This window comes from Kuraishia capsulata, genomic scaffold (genome assembly GCF_000576695.1).
Source record: "Kuraishia capsulata CBS 1993 genomic scaffold, Kuraishia_capsulata_scaffold_7, whole genome shotgun sequence".
Lineage (NCBI taxonomy): Eukaryota > Fungi > Ascomycota > Pichiomycetes > Pichiales > Pichiaceae > Kuraishia > Kuraishia capsulata.
Genome location: NW_019172956.1, coordinates 1,078,333 through 1,100,896, shown reverse-complemented (window position 1 = coordinate 1,100,896; position 22,564 = coordinate 1,078,333). Strand labels below are relative to the sequence as shown.

Here is a 22,564-nt window from a genome sequence, read left to right as displayed (position 1 = left end):
AATACAAACCTGATTATAGGCAATGATTACACATATAAGGGTACGACATAACAGCATTTTTTTTTGTATACACGGACAGGCTCAAGCTTCCACCGGAACATCATCATGGAAATACTTTCCTTCTGTGGTTGGGTTGATAACGCCAGCTCTGATCAAGAAGTCACCAAAGTGTTCTCCCTCGTGTCTTTCCAAAGACCATCTCTTGAAAAGGGGTTTCAGAATAGCGAGGATCTCGTCTTCTTTGATGGAAGACCTAAACAGCTTGTTCAACCTTTGACCGTGGTAACCACCACCGAGCAGTAAGTTGTAAGCTCCGTATGCCTTACCAACAAGGGCGACTTCAGCAAGCCATGGTCTCGCACAACCATTTGGACAACCGGTCATTCTCATGACAACGGAGTCGTGTCTTAGACCGTACTCTTCAAGAGCATTCTCAATCTTAGAGATGAGGACAGGCAGGTATCTTTCAGATTCAGCCATAGCCAAACCACATGTTGGAAACGCAACACAAGCTCCAGAAGAAAGTCTCAAGGCCGAGAAGTTGGTGTTATCCAACTTGTACTTATACAGAATCTCCTTGACAGCTGTGATGTCCTCATCGGTGATATTAGAGATCACCAAGTGTTGGTTACCAGTCAGTCTGAACTCACCGCCGTTGACATCCATGTATTTGGCTAGTTCACGCAAACCTGTCTTTTGAGGAAGGTCTGCGGTATCCTCAACACGACCGTTTTCAATGAAACATGTGAAATGGTTGAAGTTCAACTCATCCTTGACCCATCCAAAGTAATCAATGTTGGACTTGATCTCAAAAGGCTTGGCCTCTGCAAACTTCTGACCCCACAGCTCTTCTACCTTAGACTTGAAAACATCTTGACCCATATCGTCAATGGTGTACTTGAGTCTAGCATGCTTTCTGTTCTTACGGTCTCCGTTGTCACGTTGAACAAGCATGATCTTTTCACACACAATGTGAACCTGATCAATTGGTGCATAACCCAACATGGAACCTGTACGTGGATAAGTCTTCTTGTTGTTGTGAGTGGTTCCCATACCACCTCCTGCTAGAACATTGTAGCCGGTAACAATATCATTCTCGTCAACGATAGCAACCAAGCCCACATCGTGCGCGTAAACGTCAACGTCGTTATAGGGAGGAACCGTGATCACCACCTTGAACTTACGTGGGAGGTAAGTTGGTCCGTAGAAAGGCTCATAATCAACCAGGGCGTTACCAGACACCAGAGTTTTGGTCTTTTTGGGGCCATCTGGTCTATTTTCCCAGACGCGAGAGTCCTTGGGGGACGAATCGTTTTCATCAGCACCCTCCAACCAAATCTCATGATATGCCGTAGTCTGGGGCAACAAATGTTCACTGATAACATATGAACTCTTTGCGATTTGAGCATGAACCTTTGCATTACCTGGAAGGGCACTGACCATGACGTTACGGTTAACGTCACCACATGCACCCAGAGTATCCATCAGCACGGAGTTCATACCTCTAATTGCAGCTTTCAGGTTGTGCTTTACAAGACCATGGAGCTGGAAAGTGGCACGAGTGGTAATTTTCAAAGTTCCATTACCGCGCACATCAGCCAGCTCGTCAATCTTGAGCCACTGTTTAGGAGTGGCCGCACCACCAGGCAATCTGACTCTGGCCATGAAAGCATATGCTGGCTCCAAGCCTGAAGCCTTGCGTTCATCTCTAATGTCACGATCGTCTTGCATATAAATACCGTGGAACTTGGTCATCTGCTGATCAGAAGCACTGATAGCACCGGTAGATTGGTCCTGTAATCCCTGTACAATAGTTCCCCTCAAAAAATTAGATGCAATCTTCATGTCCTCGTTCGTGATTGGAGGTGGTTCATCACCATTTCCTTGTCCAGAGACACCGAGAGCTTCCCAAATCAAAGCTTCCCAAGCATCGTAACCAGTGGAATATCCATCTGCATCTTGGTCGTCTCCCAAACCCAGTGGTGCAAGCTCTTGGGCTTGCAGAAAGCTGAGTCTGGCAGAGAGGTCCTTTGCAGGCTTATTGTAATAGTGCTTGTCTTCCTTTCTTGGCCAGTACAAAGAGTCACCGAGACCGAAAGTAGACACTTTCACGGTGGTCAGATCTAAGTCTGCGGCCGACTTCAATGCGTCCCAGAAAGCTTTTCCGTTCTGTGGGAACTCACCTTGGCCAGATGTAGAGGTAATGAAAACAACGTTCTCTTCGACAGCAAAGTCTTCCAACGTAAGATCGTCCATAGGCAACACAGTGGTCTTCAGACCTCTTGAAGCACCTCTTCTACCCAGCTTCTTGGCCAAAGATTCAGCATTACCTCCATCAGAGGCGAATGCAATGGTCAATGGAGCTCCAGTCAAGCTTTCCAATAACTTGGAGTAGGCATCCCGGGCAACGTTCTGTTGCTTGGACTTCACATCATCTGCGTGCGAGAACTTCAAATTTCTGGAAAATTCAGGGTTCTTGGCAGAGAGCATCGTCAGCTTGTTCTCGCGTTCCAAAAACTGTTCCAACTCACGTCTGATAACAGTCGAGTCGAGCGCGAAGTCCGATGTGGTTGGCTGATATCTGTACAATGGCCAGTAACCGGAGTCCACAGCAACCTTGGTCTCCTTCAAAACCTCCAGAGAGTCATCTGCTTCAGACTTGTATGGCAAATAAGCCAAAACAATGGATGGACCGTCGTACTTACCAGCCTCTATGAATGCCTGCAAGACCTGCGTGTACGAAGAGTAGACAGCAACGGAGGCCACATAACAGCCACCGAAATTCATGGCATACAAACCAACATCCTTCTTTCTGCTAGCAGCCTTATTGGCTTTAACGTCAGAAAATGGAGTGCTGTCAATGATGAGCATGTTGACGTTCTTGCCGGAGGCCAAAACGTTGTGAACTCCGGATGATCCCAGATCGTATGACCAGGAGTCAGACCCCACAATCCAGGAGGATTTCACGTCGAAATACTCCTGAAGTTCCAGAAGCTTGGCAGCAGTCTCCGAGCCATCTTTTTTCAATAGCTCGATGATACTGTCGGCTTGCGTTGCTGAGCCGCTCTTTGAAGAGACTAACCATTTGGTCAACAACTCCACGAGCTCGACAGAATCAACACCAAATGAAGTGGAGGAAATAGCATTGTGCACAAGTTCTTCCAGCTGGCTTCTCTTGTCTTGTGCGTAAAGGAACTTACCATAACCAAATTCTGGAGTGGTAGAGGCATCACTACCTTCCGAATCTTCGGAGTTCAAAATGTTCAGATTCGAACCATACACTTGGTTCAGGATCTTCATGTAGGCATCCTCCAATTTGACAGCACTCTGCTTAGCCTGCTGAAGAGTTTTTAGTTCCTCAAAATCGGATTCAAAGTTCGCACCCAAGGTCAGGTTTTGAACTGGCTTAGCAAGGTTGGCGTTGGTCAACAAAGTTTCCACAATAGATTTGGAATTTTCGTGCGATACTTTCAGCAGCTTAGATGACACTATTATCTCGATACCAAAATCAATCAGCTTGTTGAAGTCACGGAAAAAATCCAACATGAAGCTCTGGAAGTTGGAGGACAATTCATGTGACTGCTCCAACACCAAGAGTTTCTTGACGTTCTTTGGCAAAACAGAAATCAAAGAGTCTGTGTCAAAGGGTTGGTAGCTTCTCACCTTGATAATACCAGCACCTTGAGCATTTGCAGGCTTTGCGAGGTAAGCTCCCGCTCCGCCGAGAACAACGAATGCAGTTTCAGCTTTGGAAGGACCAGAGTACTCGAACTTGGAGTAAGACGTCCATGTCAAAGCCTTGACAACCTTGAAAGCCTCTTCCAAGGTATCGACAGCACCAATGCTTGAGATTCTCGAAGCAGCTATCAGCTTGGTCTTGTCATCTGAGGGACTGTAGAAGTGAAGGATGGCTTTGCCCGATTTGGCCAAGGCATAGGCTGCAATAGCAACATCTTGGGAGTCCTGAGCGGTATAAGACAAAACAATTGGCAAGCCAGAGTCTTTCAATGCAGAAACGATGGAGAAGTTTCCATCCTGGAGCTCGACGTGAATCACCACCGGCCTTTCCTTGAGAGATGATAGATATGGCAGACCCTGAATCAGGGCCTGGGGAGATAAGGAGATGGCCGTGACATCGGACTCGGAGATCAAGTCTGAAATCACCAGAAGAGGATCATTAGAGTCTTGAAAAGTTGCCGTAGGCTCCAGAAATGCAGAAATCTTGGAGTTAACTGATTTGGCCGGCTGTGAAATATAGATCTTCGATGCAAAGGCAGATATGGCGTTAGCCACTATAGACGAGAGTTAGTGACCGCAAGAAATCAGAAACCTTTCAAAAAACCAACTAGACATACCTGCTTCTGACTGAGATGCCGTCATGATCAGATTCCCTGAACTTTGCTGGGAAATCAGTTCGCTAGAGTTCCTGTTGAATAAAATTTTCAGCCCAAGGTGGAGTACTTCTCTGCAAGCGACTCTTTTCCCGGCATGGCTGGTGAGTTGTAGATGGGATTTGAAAGATGGCTGATGCTTACCGTGGCAGCCTGTGCAATTGGCCCATCGGATGTCAAGGATGTGGCGGTGCAGTTGTAAAATGTGAGATAATGGCACGTGACACGTGACACCGGGGTTTGCAACTTTTGCCCAAAGAGATGGTGTCTGGTCTGATTTGCGTGCACCGGCCGATGGCAGATTTGAGAGCTCACATTTTATCTGCCGATACGTATGGAGAAGGTGCTAGCCATACAGTCGGTGATAGCAACGACCAACACGCTTCCCATATGTTCGCTCGCAGATTTGTAATCCCGAGGTTTTCACCGGTCAGAGGATGGTGGGTGAAGCCATTAGTACTTTCTGCGGCCATCCCGCTCTATTTCTCCACCACCTACGCTGCCGATTCATCCATCTTCCAAGAATCTAGCATCACTGTTGACTCTTCGGTTCCACCTTTTCCAACATCTCTGGACTTGGCCTCCAAATACGAGCTTCTGGGCTACGGATCGAGATCCGTAACTTTTCTCAAGTTCAAGGTTTATGCCTTGGGGATTTATATTAACCAGCAGGATATATCTAAGATCAAACAAATCTGGACCCCAGCCTACCTGAAAAGCGTGAATTCTCCAAATTTAGAGGAATCTCTAAAAAATCCCAATTTATCTACAATTCTGATAGACAAGTTGCTGACTTCGGGTGTGAGGTTTACTGCCAAAATTACGCCAGTGAGAAACACTGATTTCAACCATTTGAGAGATGGTTTGGTAAAGTCTGCTATGGCACATCCAATGGCTAAGGAAGCGTCTAATGCAAATGCTGTGGCCGAGGGATTAGATCAGCTGAGGGCCATCTTTAACTCCAAAAAGGGCTCTGCTCCAAAAGGCACCAACTTGTTCCTCGAAACTCTGGCAGATGGAAAATTGCGTATATCTTACCAGGACAAGCAAATGGGAATTGTTGAAGAGCCTCTGGTATCAAGATTGTTATTTTTGCAATATCTAAGTGGAAAGTCTCCTCTTAGTGAGCAAACCAGAGAGTCCAGCATTTCGGGGTTACTAAAAGTGTAGTGTGCTGGGCAATCCAGAATGACTCGGTCCACATGTGCCCTTCCTAACTTTTAGGCCACCCTTATTATTAACATTATATACGGTACCAAACGTTCTAGGGCTTAACTAATCTTGGAAGAAGCATCAGCCTTCCCATAGTTCTCACCTGGTCCAAAAGGCCGGGTATCCTTTGCATTCAAATTCAAGGAGTCCATATCACGGGAGTGAACAAAACTACCATGGAACTACCGAAGAAGCGCACTCGCAGAAAGCACAGTAACTCGCACTTCGGGTGCAGTCTCTGCAAAAAGAGGAAGATCAAATGCGATGAGGGTCTTCCGAGTTGTGCTAACTGTGTCGCCAAAAAGTCCTGTTGCCCATACTTGGACATGACCTCAGAGGAGATGGAGCAATTCAAGCATTACAAGGAGAAGAAAGCCAGACAGTCTTCAGATATAACACCAACTAGCAGCAACCCCTTTTCCGCCAGATCACCGCCAAGTTCCGACTTGACATCGCCAGATACTCCTCCCTCGAAACAGCCAAGAGGACTCAGCGAGTACTCCAAGGTTGAGAACATCTCCATCGAATGCAAACAAGTTGAACACGAGATTGCGCAAACCATAATATCCACCCATTTCTTCTACATGAAGTCCATGACGTCCTCCGAGTTGTTTGAGGAGGGAGTCATGGATTCGTTCACGAATCCACATGCAAACTTCTTCCAGTTGGTGGTGCTGCTGAGCATAGGATCCACTATGAACTACAATTGCTGTATTGCGTTTGCAGGCAACTACTCGCTATCAGTGACTCGAAAGCCTTATTTGCAGCCTTATTGCTCGCTTCTGTCCTTTCCAAAGCCGTACGTGGATGATGTGATAGCGAATTGCATGTCTCGTGTTTATCGGGCTACGGCAGACTATGTCTCCAAATTCGCCCAGCTCAAGGATTTGCAGATTTTCATGCTTGTGGCATCGACTTTCCATTTGATGTATAACTCACTGTACTATTCGGACAACTTGAAGCAGTACAACAAATTCATCAATGGGATGACGGCATTTTTGGCAGAAGACATCGTCAAGGAAGAAGCACTTTCAGTGAACCCTTTTCTGGTGGTTGCTGAGGTAATGATCCAGAACTTCAAGAAAATGTACTTTCCAGTGTATCCCAGCGATTTCCTCGGAGAGATTTCCTTCAAACTGGAGCAGTTCAGACTGGAATTCGGGTCGCAAATGTCTCTATCCGAAACCCGCTGTCTTGAAGATATGCAGTCCATTTTGGAGCGGACTAGAATTGTTGCCAACGGCAATCAGTCAGGTTTGGTGCAGGTACTTCCCTCCAAGTTGTTTGCTCTTTTGGAAAGCACAATCAGCTCTCTCCCACCGTCGATATTCAATGTGGGCTTTGATGCAGATATTTCGGATGTGGAGTTTGTGATATACGCTTTCATAATGGCGATCGTGGAGGCCCAGAGAGCCGTTTTACCAGGAGTTTCCTTCCTTTTCTGCTCCGAATTCATGGGTTTAGAAGACTCTCCTGATAGGATCAGAAGCATGTCGGTATTGGGAAGTCGAGTGGCAGAGGTCGCAGATTCAAGACTGAAAGATAGTGCTATCTACGCCTCAAGAGTGGCCAGTTTTTTGAAAAAGAGACGGCACCTTTTAGACCGAATCTTCTTGGTTCGCGAGCCATTCACCCCCATGGATTTCCAAAAGGTATTTCAAGACCACGATCTCTCTAGATTGGACGAGATAATCTCAGAGTCAAGGAGAATGGCAAACACTACCGAGACAACCATTTCCTCTTTTGGTGTGACCCCCATTTCGATTGAAAACTATCCGAAAATTGTGGATGGCAGCAGCTTTCCAGCAACCAACCAAGTCATGCTGATTCCTTTCGAAGATGGACCCGAAACTCTGGATTTCGGCAACTACGAACTCGGCTCTCACCATTTAAATAATACCGTGGCCAACTTTGATAGAGACGCCTGTCTTCTCAAGACTGATTTCGATGCGGACAATCTGAAATTCCCCAAGACCATGAACTTAGCGGTTCTGTTGAACAACAAGGTTGTAATTCACGCTACTTTACACAACCTGAACATGATTGAAATGATACGATCAAGGTTGCTATCACAGGATAATTAATGCAGAAGCTATGGGATGTGTTATCAAGGTTATGGCTGCTTTTTTCAGTTGGACATTCATAGTTTGTTTTTTTTAAATTCGGTTACCTTGGAGTTTTAGCCATTGCAATTGAAATAGTAGTTGGCTCCGATTTGTAGTTCGCCAGTTAAAGACAGAGTGTCAATTCTTACTTTCAGCTTTGCGGCTTCTGATCCTGAACCCACTATGTTTCTTTGATTCCATTCACCAGCATCAACTGCAAATTGCGAAACAGTCGTTGCTCCTTGGAAGATATCATTCACATAAACACACCAAAAATCGCAATGGTCGTCTTTGAAACCGGACTCATGCGTCCAAGACAGAATAACACTATCCTTTAATTTCAGATGTTTCAGACCAGCCACTTTTGAACAGCGTAATGCTGCCTGATTATCGAGAGTGGCCACAACTGAGATTTCTCCAATTTTAATCTCTTCCAAGGCAAAATTGGAACCATTGACAAAACCGTCATCTGAAATACTGAGCTCCATATCTTCCTCAACTTTCCTTGGATGAGCTGTAGGTATCACCACCCACTCGTCTTTGTCATTGGATGTATCTTCGACATAAGGAAGAGGGGATATATCTGAATCCACATGACTTATCTCCAGAACTGTTAGTTTGAGTGTTTCCTTCTCAGACCGTCGAGGTGAAATGAAATGTTTTTCAACGGTCACCCATTCGCCAGAGATGCCATGAAGAGGGAAGATCAGCTTTCCAGAACTGTACACTTTATGCCTCCTCAGAATTTGGTAGCACAGTTGCAACTGAAAGGAGGATTTTGACGCGGGTTGACAAGGTTGGAATGTGCAGCAAACCTTCACATTAGACGAATGACAGTTTTGATTCAATGAGAACAAAGTCTTGGGCATATCTGTTCGCCAATTGAGTAGTTTTGTGGGAAACGATCTGGAAGAAAAGATGTCTTTTCCGAACACATCATGACTCACCTTCAAGCAATTACCTCCAGTAAAGGAATCTGTCCCGTCTAGCTCAACTTTGAGGGCAGAGTTGGTCTGGTCCTCTAGGATCGTCTCTGGTATTTGATTTTGAAGCCCTCCGTTAGCCCAAAAGTCATCAAACACCCTTTCTCCAAGAACATAGAAGCTTGAGCCAGTACCCTGGTTGAAATTAGTGTGGAAGATGAAGCCTCCATCTCCTATGACTCTCACTGAAACGTTGTCTGGTTTGACAGTCTCTGAAATGCCTTTCCAGAAAGCCGCATCATTCTCTTTGAAGTTCTCATATCCCAGAAACTCATACGTCCACGCAGGAGCAAACAGTCCCACAGAACTATCCTTAATGATGGCTATGTCTTTGCCAGTATTAAACCCGCCTTTTCTACCAAGACCAGGGATTAATCCTCGTCCCCAAACATCGTACCCTACGAATGTTTTGCTCAGCCCCAGCTTCCCGACATTCGACAAATTGGCCTCCAGTTCGTTTTCAGACCACCAGTAGTTGGTCAGGAATCCATCAGTTAGGTCGAAATACTCATAGTTTAGGTGATTAACACCATTAACGTATTGGACCTGATTTTTTGACCCCACGTAAGCATCATACCAGATCACCTTGGCACCATTACATGATCTCATGTCTCCTCGAAGCTTAGCAAGCCACGGAACCAAGTCTTTCGCTAACTTGGGATCAGAGAACTTCGCCTCAAAGTTCAGCAATAGTCCATCAAGTTTGAACATTCTCACCAGCTTGACCAATGCCTTGACAAATACGAATTCACCATGATTGTCACGGGCCATTAGGCGGTCAAGCCGGCCAAAGCCCTTTTTTTCTTTCCCCTCAAACGCTACAGTTCCGTAACACGGTATCGCAAATCGATGGCACATATCCACCCAACATAGCGGAGGGATGGTTATGCAATGATGCGAGAAGTAGACGAACAAGTCGCATAGTTCAGGGAATTGCAAGAAATAGCGATTTCCATTCTGGAGGTGGGGAAAATAGCCCTGAGGACTCAGATCCTCATTTGTTTGGTATCCTCCCTTAAAGTCATGACAAACAAGTAATTTCACCTTATCATCTGAGCTGTGTGATCCTCTGCTGAACAAATCCACGGAAAATCGCGTGGTGTTGAAGGCTTCCACCACTTTCTGCAATGGTGTGGGGGTCTCTGTAGCCCATTTCTCCAGCTCAGTCAGCGTATCAAAGGAAATCCCTTTGAGGACATCATTGGAAGAAAAGGATATCAATGGATCATTAACTAAAGGTGCAACATGGTCTTCATGTTTCCCAGGCGCTTTCACTGCTTGGTGCCTACTCTCCCCAGACTCTTCAAACCGCGCTCCTTCCAACCTCCCACAAGACTGTGTAACCATGAACACTTTACACGAAGGAAAAAACTGCAACCCTCCATGAGGCTTCAAATCTAAAAGTTCAAACACTGTGACAGAATGATTCGTTGATGGCTAGAAAAGATGGCCAACTAATTGTTTGTGAAGTGCCACTGTTGATAAGAAGCCCGCATAGAGATGAGACGTCATCGATATCGTGAGCCGCACGACAAAACTAGAGAGTTTCGTGAATACACTACTTCTTTTGTCCTATGCTGAACTGACTGCGTTCTAACAACCAGGAGCGGTATTTACTTTGATGGTTCAGCCTTGCCAACAGCAGAGAGGAAGAGAAACACCACCCTAGCCACTCTAGTGCCGTTTTAGGACGCGATGTAGCCCACGAGCGTACGGTGAGATCAGTTGGATTGGTATATGTAACGTATATTCAACTAGATATGTTCAAAAATGATGGATATGATCATAAACTTGGTCAGACAGACTTGAAGGGATTTTTATTAAATCAAGCTGTCGAATTCATCAAGGTTCAGGTCCTTGAGATGGCCAATAATGGCCTTATTGATCACCGCAAAAGCCTTTTTGAGCTCGTCTTTGGAGAACTCGTTTGTGATGGACACAATCAGCTCGGGAACTATGGGCAGAATCTCGTGGTGCAAAATCCGCTTTGATCTCGAGATCAGGATGCCATGCTCTAGAACAGAATCTATTATCTTCTGCAAAAGATAAGACTCTCTGTTGTACAATTCGTCGAAATAATCCTCTTCCTTGCCCTGCTTGACGGCTTTGGCGATCTTCGAGCCGGGACCTCCATAACTTTCGGGTAATTCCAGGGCTTCACGGATGGCTGGGCTAATTCTGAGATGCAAGGCTGGGGAATAAGGCTTGGAAACCACCGTCACGAACTTAGAAAGTTCTCTAGTTTTAGAGAAGAGATCGTGAACGTATTGACAATTGGACTGAAGTTTAGTGAGCGGCTTGGGGTCTTGCTCCAGCAACTTGAGCACTGTTGAAGCGGCTTTGGCGCAATAAGGCGGCAACGCGGCAGAGAAAACATACGCGTTCGAACTCAGAACCTGGTGCTGGATCATGGCAGTACAACCAACGCAGAATCCACCCGAGGAACCCAACGCAAGCGCCATGGAACCAATAGTGACGTCAATCATGGATCTTGGGATTCCATATTGCTCGGGAAGACCTCTTCCGTTTGGTCCAAGAACACCGATGGAGTTGGTCTCGTCAAGGCAGAGTCTGAACTTGTACTTGTTCTTCAATTCCACGATTTTAGCCAGATCTGGCGAGTCACCAAAGTTATCGAACAAACCTTCAGTGACTATGAACCGCCTCGTAATTGGTCCCTCAGACAACTCTTCCTTCAAGCTGTCTAGCACCTGTTCCAGATGGTCCATGTCGTTGTGGTTGTACCATTCAATAGAGCAACGCGAAATCAACACAGCCTTCTGCAGTGCAACACTGACACCGCCGTCTACAACAGCGATGTCTCCTCTTTTCAAAAATGCAGGTAGAACCGAGGAATGCGTCGCAAAATCCTGTCCATAAATGATTCCTTCCTCTGCCCCGAGGAATCCAGCAATGTCCTCTTGAAATCTCACGTGAACATCTTGGGTTCCGTAGAAGTTGGGTGGACCACATGCTCCAACTCCGGAGTTGTTGATCACGGCTTTGCAATTCTCTGCAACCAGTTTGTTGGTACTCATAGACAGATAGTCTCTGGAGCTCAGGTTCATCACGTTCTTGAGCTCGGTGCCTTGCGGCGTCAGCAGAGTGATCCTGCCCGAAATTCCACCCTTGGTGACAGGGATCGAGTCAACCTGCCACCTTTCATTATCACCAATTGGAGGAACCAAAGGCTCGGGGATCCAGTCGTCCACAAGCTCGTCCACGTCTCTGTTGGACAGCTTGATCATCTCCTGTTCCGACTGAGAGTATCTGGAACTGAAAAAGTAGTACAATGCCAAAAGAGCAAGCGCCAGCTCAAACAACGATCTAATTGGATCATTTTTATAAGACGATCTGATGTACCTGATAATGAGACTCCCTCCTGGAAGTCTCTGTATTAGAGTAATCGACGAGTGGAACTCTGAAACAACTTTGGCAATGATCACCGTCACAAACTCCGGCACCGCAATAGATGTCACTCTGTGGGAATCCGACATTTTAGCGGCTTGCTTCCAAAGATATGGGTTTAGATCGCGTACTTTCCGTGATGTTAGAATCACAACACCGCCACACTAATTTGAGATTGTAGCCGTTTCAGTCAAAGGGGTTTCCAGCTTCCACCAAGGCAACTCAAAACAAATAATTCAACCTAGACCACAATATGCCGCAAAAAAACAGCGCGCAAAGAGACCGTTTTTGAAGTATTTCGAGGGAATACAGCAGTTCTTTCGTGACCCCCCTCCCCTTGTCCGTGGTCGACAGAGGGACAAACACCCTAATTCGAAATAACACGACCGTTCTTAAATTAGTCACGTGATAAAATGGTTATCACACAGTTTTGATGCCGATGCAGATTCCCAAACCCGATTGGGCATTGATATCCCGCTTGAATCAGGAACGGAGGTGGGCAAGTAGCCTATGGGCATATAGACCCTTTTAGTTTGCTTCTTTCCTGCTTTTTTTAACCAGTTTTCCTCTTGAATTGTTTCAATTGCTCTAATCCCCAATATGTCCAAGATTTTCAAGACCGAAGCAGAGATCACCACCTTTGGTGGAAAGCTGCTCAAACTCTCGCATGCCTCCAAGGAGACCAAGACCAACATGGATGTTAATGTGTATCTCCCTGCCCAATTTTTTCAGTCGCAAGCCAAAAAACTACCGGTTTTACTGTATCTGTCTGGATTGACTTGCACACCCAACAATGCCTCCGAAAAGGCCTTTTGGCAGCCATACAGCAACGAGTACGGCTTTGCAGTGGTCTTCCCAGACACCTCACCAAGAGGTGCAGGAATAGAGGGAGAAGACGATTCGTGGGATTTTGGCACTGGTGCTGGCTTCTACGTTGATGCTGAGACTGAAAAGTGGAAGGAGAACTACAGAATGTACTCTTATGTGCTTAAAGAACTGTTGCCCTCATTGGCCTCGGACTTTGAAGGACTTGATTTCGGCAATATTTCCATCACCGGCCACTCTATGGGCGGCTACGGGGCACTCTCGATGTTCCTGCAAAATCCTGGAAAGTTCAAGTCGGTTTCTGCGTTTTCACCTATCTCGAACCCTTCCAATTGTCCATGGGGAGAGAAGAACTTTGGCAACTACCTGGGTCCAGATAAGGCCAAATGGGCCAAATATGATCCCTCCGAGTTAATCTCCAAGTATAATGGTCCAGTTCCTAAGGAGGGGATCTTGATCCACACGGGTCTCGCCGATAACTTCTACAAGGCCAAACAACTTCTTCCAGAGAATTTGGTTGCTGCTTCCAAGGGCACCAAGTTCGATGGACTGGTCAAGTTGAACCTTGTAGAGGGATATGACCATTCGTATTACTTCATCAGTTCTTTTACGAAGGACCATGCTGCACATCATGCAAAGGCTCTTGGGCTATCTGGTTCGAAGCTTTAGTAAAAGGCTCTAGCTACAAGCGGGAAACTTGTCAGAAACTCTAGTCAGAAGCTAGCTGGATCTGCAGTTAGTTTCCAACAGCAAGTTCCAATTGGTATGAACGCCACTCGCCACTCCCATCACAACTATGCCTTTTAGTTTTAGTTCAAATTAAAGCTTGATCCTATGAGCTGGATATGAAAATGAAATATAGCCTATAAATGTAGAATGAATTGTGGAAAGTGAATCAGGGCACAAAGTTATCCACCCCACCAACTCTGAAAACGGAAAGCTGAAGATTCAAGGCTTCGTTTAACTGTCAAACTCAAGCCATAGTCTTTGCTAAATCGCCCTGGCCGGTTTTCAACCCTCAAGGAAGCCCTGTCTCCTCTTGTCCATCGCCGCACCCACCTGAATAAAGTAGATAAAATAACAACACCACAATCAGACGATACAGTCTTGCATTTCGCACTCTCTGCTGTTTCTGCTCCTCATTTAGTGTTCTCGCGGCTGTTACCGGCAATGGTAGCCCCTCGAGCTTCTCGCTGAGCTCGAGCTCTTCATCCGCATTCGCAACATAAGCCGGTGGTTCATCCTGCTGGACTGGTATTCCGTACAATGGTACCACCTTGTATATCTTTGGCTCGTACTGCTCCATGTTGTCTGGGTCAATGGCATCATCGTATTCCATCTGCTTGAAGTCCACTAGACTGTATAGTGGTTGCGACATTTCGGATGATGTGTTTTTTTCTAACTGCTTGTTCGAGGACATGTCGTAATATATATGTGTGGGTCTTCTCATACACATAGCAAATATTTGAGGGAGAAAAGCGCAGAGGTACCGGTGTTATGGTGTGTAATCCCGTGCGCTTTAGGCATGCTTACAGCCGTTCACCCTGGAGTGAAGAAGGCAGTGCATAATCAGCAGGTACACTACCCCTGAACAGAACAGTACTTCCAATAATGCATTATCAGAAGGTTTAACTACACGAATAATTGCGGAATAAACTAGATATTGGTGGCTGCTGGAGGCTTGGAGATGCCTGGATGTACCCAGTCAGCCCTGATCAAGCACAGATGATTTCTATTGTTTCGACTATATACATGTGTGCGCAGGCATGAAAGACGTGACTAAAACGGCTTGAAAAGTGAGAAACCCGAGCAACCGGCATTCTCCCGCCTCCTTTCGGCCTCTGGAAGCCATTGCAGCATGTTCTGTATTCTTCTCTTGCTATCAGGATGAGTATTCATGAACTCGGGGGCTCTTCCTCTACCGCTTTTGGCAATCTGCAACTCCTCCCACTTGGTCATCCTTTGCCATAATTTCGGAGCCTCGTTTGGATCGAAGCACGCCTCGGACATGAGCATCAGCCCGATGTAGTCTGCCTCAGTTTCCATCTTCCTGGAGGCTGGCATCTGCAGCAGGGTGCTCACCATGAGGTTGTTCAAGGCAGCAGATTGCGTTATCGAGTATAGCAAAATACCCGCGACAGTATAAAGAGGCGATTTGGACAGGTTTTCTGAGGTGTGGCGAGCCAATTGGTGAGAGAACTCATGCGACAAAACGGTGGCCAGTCCATCTTCGTTCTGGCAAATCGGCAGAATCGAGCTGAAGACAAAAACCTTCCCGTTGGGCAAAACAAACGCGTTCGGAGGCTGGCTAGGGTCGTTCACCACGTGTATTTTCCAATCCACTCCGTCATCCTCGTGATGGCCCACAGTGGCCCCATCATGAAGAGGCACAGAATGGCCTTTGGACCCGAGTCCTTCGTGTTTACTTTGTTCTTTCTTAGCAGCCTCAATAATGCGCGACATTACTCTTGTCACCTGGACCGATCTGGGGTCTGATGGCGGCAAAATAGACCCTCTGAACTCAGATAGCACAGATCTATATCCGTAATCTCCAACCCTGCGCTCGAGCCATTTGGGCACCCAAAGCACCCTTAGTCGGCCAGAAACCGGAGCTTCATCCAGGTTCATCCCTATGAACAATATCAACGCTGCAGACCCAATATATACGTTTCTGCGAACCTGGGGAGTCCATTTAAACTGCACTCCGTTCCTGCTGTAGGAGTTACTTCCAAACGTCTTGTATTTGGCAAACAAGCCTGCATGAGAACTAAACAATCGCGAAGCTGGTCGCTGGAACCGAAACATCATGCTCAATGGGAAAGCCAAAAAAATGCTAATTTGCACGTTGCGTATAGAGAGGCTTAGAGGGCTCAGGCTTTAGCGTAACTAATACTCCATTTTGGACCTCGGATTAGGAAGCACGGGGCAACATAACCATTTTGATATCAGATATTATCTGTTCTTTTTTCTCTATCTACTGTCTGAACCTCATCTTTGGTTCAGTTTTCCAGAAAACTCCACAATTTTCAAAATATTTCCAGCCACAAAACATCCAAATGGGAAAGGCTGAGTTCGGAACGGCTAAATATGTGGCCAATAAAATGAAGGCAAAGGGCCTTTCAAAGCTGAAATTCTACTGCCAAATCTGCGAGAAGCAGTGCAGAGACGACAACGGCTTCAAATGTCATATTGAGTCGCCGTCGCACCTGCGAAAGGTCAAGGAGCTTGCTCAGGATCCAATGAAACGGAGAAACATGATCGAAGATTATTCCAAGCAATTCCAGAATGATTTTGTGAGACTGCTCAAGATGTCTCACGGCGAGAAGGAGATAGGTGCGAACAGGTTTTACCAAGAATATATTGGGAACAAAGAACACATACATATGAATTCCACGAAGTGGAAGGCGCTGAGCCAGTTTGTGAAGCATTTGGGCGATTCGGGCATCTGTACCGTGATAGAACATGGAAAGGAAGAGACTGATTTGGACGAGAATGAGGAAGAAGACGAAGAAGAAGAGGAAGAGCTAAGTGGAGAAAAGTTCACTATAGCGTACATAGACAAGTCGTCTGAGGCCATACGAAGAAAAGAATTGGGGAAACAGAAACAATCGGTGAAGACGGATGAGGAATCGAGCCTTGCCAGGTTACAAGAGCAGATCAACAGGGCAAAGAGAAATCATGTGGAGGAAGAAGAGGAAAAGTCTGTTAATAAAAGGCTCAGGGATGCGAATCACGAGCCAATCAAGCTGTCTATATCTAAAGTTTCGGATCCTCCAAGGACGATCATGAAGTGTGGCATGAGGATCAAGCCAGACTTCGGGGCTTTCAAGATAGCCAAACCGGATTCAAACAAGCTTGGATTTAAAAAGGCGGATGTGTTCAAGAAGGAGAATCGAGAGGCAAAGATAAAGGTTAATGCAGGAGACAAAAAATGAATAGAGAAGGGAAATTAGATTAATACGGGGGGTTTTTTTTTCAATGTTCTTCTGTAGCGGTGTTTCAAATTCTACGGTCAAAAATGTATCAAAACCATGATTTATCGGACCATAACAGCCATTTTAGCTAGCGTATTTCACGCATTGAGTCTATTCCAGTTAGAACTTGAACACCTGGTTCTTGTTGAAGCCCAATTCCTTCAAGGCTCCGGTCAACTCACCCTGGTCGGTTGGAGATACCTTTGGACCAGAAAGAGCGTTGTACAGACCTGGAGGACCACACACAAAAATGTGAACGTCCTCAGAGGGTTGAGGCAAATTAGCCTTCAAGAAATCAGCACTGATGTAACCAACGCTCTCCTTCCAGGTTTCATCTGGTGTATCAACAAATTGGACAATAGACACCTGCTTTGGGTACTTGGAGGCCAAGCTGGAGAGCTCGTCGTGGAGAAGTACATCCTTAGGAGTCTTGTTTCCGTAGAAAAGCTTCACCTTGGTGTTGTCCTCAGGGTTCTGAGCAATCTCACGAACCAATTGGTACAATGGAGTGATTCCGGTACCACCACCAAGGAGAATAATCTCCTTGAACTGGTTTGGTTGCCATTTCCACTTGACGATAGGACCCTTGAAGGAAAGGGTATCTTCGGGCTTCAATTCCTTGATGTGGTTGGACATTTTTCCGCCCTCATATCTCTTGATCACAAACTCAAGTTCGCCCTTTTCCCCAATCTCGGAGATAGGAGTGTAAGGTCTGATCACATTGGAGCCCTTAGGAGTGACATACTTAGCCAACAATGCAGAGGCAGTCACCAATCCGGACACGTGCTCTGGAGAAGGAAGCTCGAAGAACACCTTGTAGGTGTCGTGGGTCACATCGACGATTTTCTTGACTTTAAGGTCAATCCAGTCGTCACCTCCGACGAAAGTGACTGGCGAATCGTTTGAAATCGGAGCCATGTTGTTAAGCGTGTGGTAATAGCCGATAGATGCCGATAAGCCAATTGCAGGTACAATGAAGCGGGTAGTCAGTTTTTTGATGCTAATTGATGAGAGCATGTCTATAATGAAAGACCTAGGGGGCGAATGATTTGTAGCAGACGGGGTCAATTAGTCAGTTATTGGAAGCAAGCTCACATAAGATCCAATTGGCCGGGGCAGACTGATTACGCAATCGTTCGGATTGGGCGGAGCACGCAAGACTTGAGCCACACACGTAAAACTAATCTCGATTCGCAGGAGCCCCAGCTAGCCTCAGCTAACCTCCATCTTGTTGCGGTTCTTCACCGTGCTGTATGTCACCAATTGCCTATTAAATGTTCAAAGGTCCTGTTTTGAAAGATCAACTGGTCTCTTTGACCAAGCACATTATCCCTCCGCTTCTTCCGTCTTTCCACAAGGGTCAAGGTGAGTTTTTCATCCCCTGCTACAACCCGTCACACCATGGCATTCGTACTAACCAGCTACAGCGGGCAGAATTGCGGTAATCGGCGGGTGTGAAGAGTAAGTGCCGGAATTTTGTTGTGTTTTGTCCCAATATTCCCTTTCTAACAGAGCCATAGCTATACCGGTGCCCCGTTCTTCTCGGCCCATGCGGCGGCCCTACTAGGCGTTGACTTGACACACGTGATCTGCGAAGAAAGCGCCGCACCAATCATCAAGTCTTATTCGCCAGACCTTATGGTTCACCCTTACTTGAAGGATAGTTCCAAATTACCAGAAGGGGCTGAAAGAGCGAAATTTATTGATATTCATGTTCTGCCCAAAGTGAGGGCTTTGCTGCAAAGAATACACGTTGTAGTGGTGGGACCCGGTTTGGGAAGAGACCCAGCCATGCTGGAAACGCTTCGTTTGATCGTCCGTGAACTCAGAGAACGAGAAATTCCGGTGATAATGGATGCTGACTCGTTATTTTTGCTCTCAGAGGACCCTGACATACTCAAAGGCTATGGTCGAGCAATTATCACTCCTAACGTGGTGGAGTTCGCACGAATCTGCAAAGCACTTGAAATCGATCCGGAAGATCCCAAAGCAGCCATAAAAGTATCAAAATCACTTGGAGATGTTGTGGTATTCCAGAAAGGTGCAATTGACAAGATAGTCTCAGGTGATCTGTCGATATCGGTGGACGAAGAGGGTTCCAACAAACGAGTAGGCGGCCAAGGAGACTCGCTGACGGGCCTGATTTCCGGGTTTGTCGCGTGGGGTTTTGGTGCTTATAAAAACAGACTGTATCCGGAATCAAAAAATGAGCCTTTTTTGACGGAGCAAGATATTTTGATGACGGCGTGCTTTGGAGGCTCCATCACCAACAGAAGGTCTGCAAATCTGGCATTTAAGGAGCACGGACGGGCTTTACAGACCTCTGATATACACAAGTTTATACCTTCTGCGTATAGGGAGTTGTTTGAGTAAGGTTGAAAAGAGAGCAAAAGGAAACATGATGAAAAATATATAAGAATGCCGTTAATGAAATGATGCAAGTGAACTTTCATCGCGAAGTGACAAATGCCTTTCCGGACTGTTTACTAGTTTAGATCTTTAACTGAACGCTCATTTGACTCTGCATGGCCACAGCTATAATTGTGATCGATAGCAGATCACTAACACCTAGGGTTGCAATATGATCAATTTTCAAGTAGGCAACAACAACATCCGGGCAGCCCAACCAATTTCTGTATCTTCGCTAAACCATGCAACATCAATAAGGTATCCACCGGCGTATTGCTAAACCCAGTTTCAGGCTCTTGTATTTTACCAAGCGCCCTCAGTCCTTCTGCTTCTCACACCAATATACCTCGCCAACTCGTCAAACAACGAGTCCAATTCCTTCTGATCATAATCTTCTGGCTTCGCACCAATTCGCAGATCTTCCAAATTTGGTGTTTCTGCCTCACCGCTCATAAACTCGTTCATTCTCTGTTCTTGCTCTTCGTTAGGAGGCAACAGATCGTAGAACGTGCAGAGATCGACGAGATCCGCATCGGTGAGAGCGTTGAATCCACCCAAGGTCTTGGGGAATGTTCCAGGACTTGGCTCCAAGCCATCCATATTCAACTGTGGAGCAACAATGGCATCCTGAGCCACAAGACCGGAGTTCACGGTACGTCTGATGGTTCTCTGTTCCAAGATATCAAGTTGGCCTTGCAACTCTCCAACCAGTTGAACTATATCTTCATTTGTAACAAAATCAGTTGTATCAACAGTAGGCTGGACCTGCTTCGAGCGTTCTCCACGCAATGTGGGCACCTCAATTGCATCGACCTCAGCTTTGGTGCCCTTTATTTGCATCTCGAGCACCTGCTCGCCTGTCTTGCTAAGCACTTTGCCCTGTCTGGAGACCAGGCCTGCGAGATTGGTGACCTGCTCTGCCAATTTGTCGAGAGTCAGTTCTGGTGATTCTGTTCCGGAGGACATCGTGAATGTGATTTTGTGAATGTGTATATTCGCGCGTGGTGTGGCGTTGTTTGCTTTCTCAAACGCTTCTGGCTTGTCATTCCACCTGGCCAATTTAGAGCCCTGCTTGCTTAGATAATCAGCTTTGCCCCGCGTTTTGTGTACCACACACTACAATGAGATGAACGTCTTCTTGGATAATAATAGTGAAATATTTAATATAATTCTTGCGTTGTTCGCTCTTAGAAGTTGGACGGATACTTATAATCGGCCAATTCATAAAAGTTCTCCTTAACGTTTCTGATCGACGTGAAACGCGTCAGTATGTTAGACCCACCAGCCTTGTCGTTAGTGCCGCTCATTCTCGCACCGCCAAACCATTGCTGGCCGACAACAGCACCCGTGGATTTGTCGTTGATGTAAAAGTTTCCTGCGGAATATCTCAGTTTTTCCTCAGCTAACCGGATGGCTGTTCTGGAGTTCGCAAAAATTGAGCCTGTCAATGCATAATTCGTGTTGGAGTCGATCGATTCTAGGATGGACTCGTACTCTGCGTCTTTGAACACATGAACAGTCAAAACGGGCCCAAAGAACTCACGTTTCAGAAAATCATGTTCCAAATTTGAAGTTCTCACTACTGTGGGCTGGACAAAATAGCCTTGCTTCTTGTCGTACTGTCCGCCATATAGTATCTCCAGCTCTGGGTCAGTTTGGGCTTGATCAATCACGTCAGCAAGCTTATCGAATGAATTTTCATGAATGACCGGGCCAATAAAGGATTGAAGACCTTTGACAGCAGAGGTGTTTGTGGGAATCAATTTTGATACGTTTTCCAGCAAGATCTGGGAAAATTTTGGCCACACAGACTCCGAGACGTAGACTCTGGAAGTTGCAGAACATTTTTGACCCTGGTACTCAAAAGCACCTCTCAGAGTGTTAAGGGCTGCATTTTCAACAGCAGCTGACTCGTGAACAACATGAAAATTCTTTCCACCGGTCTCGCCGATAATCCTTGGGAAATCTCTGTATTTCCCACTGGTTAGATTGGCAGTGATTTTTGCGTACAGATTCAGGAAGACTGCAGTCGAACCTGTGTAGTGCAACGAGGCAAACCTGGGATCATTAATTAATTCATCAGTCACCATGTTAGGCTCTCCAGGTACAAAATTGATCACCCCGGAAGGCAATCCGGCCTCTTGAAGAATGCGAAAAAGAATGTAGTTTGAAAGCGTGGCATAGGAAGACGGTTTCCAAACCACCGTGTTTCCCATCAGAGCTGGTGCACCCACCAGATTCGCAGCAATAGCTGTAAAGTTGAATGGAGTAACAGCATATACAAATCCTTCCAAAGGTCTGTATTCAGCTCTGTTCCAAACACCGGGAGTAGACTCAATAGGCTGTTGCGAGTAGAGCTCTTGGGCATACTTCACGTTGAACCTGAAAAAGTCCACAAGCTCGGCAATACAGTCAATCTCAGCCTGGTAAACATTCTTCCCCTGTCCAAGCATTGTGGCAGCCAACATCGTGTATCTGTACTTTGTAGAGATCAGATCGGCAGCCTTCAAAAATACCGCCGCACGGTCCACAAATGGAGTGTTTAACCAAGCTTCTTTAGCAGCAGAACTAGCTTCAACAGCTACCCTTACATCCTCAGCATTTGCCTGAGTTACATTGGCCAAAATTTGGGCGTGGTTTCCAGGATTATGCTGGTTGTAGACAAGTCTGTTCGAACTGGCAGCATAAATTTCGCTATCTCCAACAATCACAGGGATTTCCAGAGGGCCATTGTCGGTCAATTTGATAATTGACTCTCGTAAAAGATCCCAGTCAACAGTGGACTCCTTGCCGAAACTCTTTATTGGCTCATTTTTCAGTCCAGGAGGCACCAAAGGTGCTGAAAGCTGGGCAACCGTCCTTTTGTAATTGGCGTGGGGTGACGATGCGGCAATGCGATGAGCCCATAAGGCGGAAATCGCTCTAGAACCTAGCAGTAGCTTGGGCACGGTACTGGACACTCGGAACTGGGTCATGCAAAACGAAGAGGAAAATCAAAAGACAACTCGAAGCAAGGAGAAGAAATGACAAGAGAAAAGACCAGCAAAACGTGCGATTTAAAAGAACAAGGTTAGGTCGCTTGGGATTGCCGTTAAGCAACTTGGCGCGGGGGCCGTACGGGTAGTGTAGAAACCATATTCAAAAAGGGAACCTACAGGCGAGCAAACACAAATGTCCTTTTTCTACCTATACAGCGTTCGAAGGCTGCGGATATGGCCTTTAAATACCGGATTGAACCAAGCGAAACCCGGAAAACC

General features: G+C 46.2%; 13 protein-coding genes across 13 annotated transcripts; 5 read left to right on the top strand and 8 right to left on the bottom strand.

Moving 5' to 3' along the window:
• Window positions 1–81: 81 nt before the first annotated feature.
• On the bottom strand, window positions 82–4,380 carry KUCA_T00006058001 (uncharacterized protein; the record flags this gene model as incomplete). The annotated part of the gene is made up of 2 exons (XM_022605418.1): window positions 82–4,292; window positions 4,356–4,380. 2 exons carry the CDS (start codon window positions 4,378–4,380, stop codon window positions 82–84), a joined length of 4,236 nt encoding a protein of 1,411 aa, XP_022462041.1.
• Window positions 4,381–4,652: 272 nt separating this feature from the next.
• KUCA_T00006057001 (uncharacterized protein) lies at window positions 4,653–5,561 on the top strand (the record flags this gene model as incomplete). Its single annotated transcript, XM_022605407.1, has 1 exon — window positions 4,653–5,561. The coding sequence occupies one exon, from the start codon at window positions 4,653–4,655 to the stop codon at window positions 5,559–5,561; it is 909 nt and encodes a 302-aa protein (XP_022462040.1).
• Window positions 5,562–5,779: 218 nt separating this feature from the next.
• Window positions 5,780–7,687, top strand: KUCA_T00006056001 (uncharacterized protein; the record flags this gene model as incomplete). Its single annotated transcript, XM_022605396.1, has 1 exon — window positions 5,780–7,687. One exon carries the CDS (start codon window positions 5,780–5,782, stop codon window positions 7,685–7,687), a length of 1,908 nt encoding a protein of 635 aa, XP_022462039.1.
• A 95-nt stretch (window positions 7,688–7,782) lies between these two features.
• KUCA_T00006055001 (uncharacterized protein) lies at window positions 7,783–10,038 on the bottom strand (the record flags this gene model as incomplete). Its single annotated transcript, XM_022605385.1, has 1 exon — window positions 7,783–10,038. The coding sequence occupies one exon, from the start codon at window positions 10,036–10,038 to the stop codon at window positions 7,783–7,785; it is 2,256 nt and encodes a 751-aa protein (XP_022462038.1).
• Window positions 10,039–10,511: 473 nt separating this feature from the next.
• KUCA_T00006054001 (uncharacterized protein) lies at window positions 10,512–12,188 on the bottom strand (the record flags this gene model as incomplete). Its single annotated transcript, XM_022605374.1, has 1 exon — window positions 10,512–12,188. One exon carries the CDS (start codon window positions 12,186–12,188, stop codon window positions 10,512–10,514), a length of 1,677 nt encoding a protein of 558 aa, XP_022462037.1.
• Window positions 12,189–12,699: 511 nt separating this feature from the next.
• KUCA_T00006053001 (uncharacterized protein) lies at window positions 12,700–13,593 on the top strand (the record flags this gene model as incomplete). The annotated part of the gene is made up of 1 exon (XM_022605363.1): window positions 12,700–13,593. The coding sequence occupies one exon, from the start codon at window positions 12,700–12,702 to the stop codon at window positions 13,591–13,593; it is 894 nt and encodes a 297-aa protein (XP_022462036.1).
• Window positions 13,594–13,942: 349 nt separating this feature from the next.
• Window positions 13,943–14,380, bottom strand: KUCA_T00006052001 (uncharacterized protein; the record flags this gene model as incomplete). The annotated part of the gene is made up of 1 exon (XM_022605352.1): window positions 13,943–14,380. One exon carries the CDS (start codon window positions 14,378–14,380, stop codon window positions 13,943–13,945), a length of 438 nt encoding a protein of 145 aa, XP_022462035.1.
• A 323-nt stretch (window positions 14,381–14,703) lies between these two features.
• KUCA_T00006051001 (uncharacterized protein) lies at window positions 14,704–15,732 on the bottom strand (the record flags this gene model as incomplete). Its single annotated transcript, XM_022605340.1, has 1 exon — window positions 14,704–15,732. One exon carries the CDS (start codon window positions 15,730–15,732, stop codon window positions 14,704–14,706), a length of 1,029 nt encoding a protein of 342 aa, XP_022462034.1.
• Window positions 15,733–15,980: 248 nt separating this feature from the next.
• On the top strand, window positions 15,981–16,859 carry KUCA_T00006050001 (uncharacterized protein; the record flags this gene model as incomplete). The annotated part of the gene is made up of 1 exon (XM_022605329.1): window positions 15,981–16,859. One exon carries the CDS (start codon window positions 15,981–15,983, stop codon window positions 16,857–16,859), a length of 879 nt encoding a protein of 292 aa, XP_022462033.1.
• A 159-nt stretch (window positions 16,860–17,018) lies between these two features.
• Window positions 17,019–17,915, bottom strand: KUCA_T00006049001 (uncharacterized protein; the record flags this gene model as incomplete). The annotated part of the gene is made up of 1 exon (XM_022605318.1): window positions 17,019–17,915. The coding sequence occupies one exon, from the start codon at window positions 17,913–17,915 to the stop codon at window positions 17,019–17,021; it is 897 nt and encodes a 298-aa protein (XP_022462032.1).
• A 384-nt stretch (window positions 17,916–18,299) lies between these two features.
• Window positions 18,300–19,271, top strand: KUCA_T00006048001 (uncharacterized protein; the record flags this gene model as incomplete). The annotated part of the gene is made up of 2 exons (XM_022605307.1): window positions 18,300–18,350; window positions 18,411–19,271. The coding sequence occupies 2 exons, from the start codon at window positions 18,300–18,302 to the stop codon at window positions 19,269–19,271; spliced, it is 912 nt and encodes a 303-aa protein (XP_022462031.1).
• A 339-nt stretch (window positions 19,272–19,610) lies between these two features.
• Window positions 19,611–20,273, bottom strand: KUCA_T00006047001 (uncharacterized protein; the record flags this gene model as incomplete). Its single annotated transcript, XM_022605296.1, has 1 exon — window positions 19,611–20,273. The coding sequence occupies one exon, from the start codon at window positions 20,271–20,273 to the stop codon at window positions 19,611–19,613; it is 663 nt and encodes a 220-aa protein (XP_022462030.1).
• Window positions 20,274–20,494: 221 nt separating this feature from the next.
• Window positions 20,495–22,282, bottom strand: KUCA_T00006046001 (uncharacterized protein; the record flags this gene model as incomplete). Its single annotated transcript, XM_022605285.1, has 1 exon — window positions 20,495–22,282. One exon carries the CDS (start codon window positions 22,280–22,282, stop codon window positions 20,495–20,497), a length of 1,788 nt encoding a protein of 595 aa, XP_022462029.1.
• Between the last annotated feature and the right edge of the window lie 282 nt (window positions 22,283–22,564).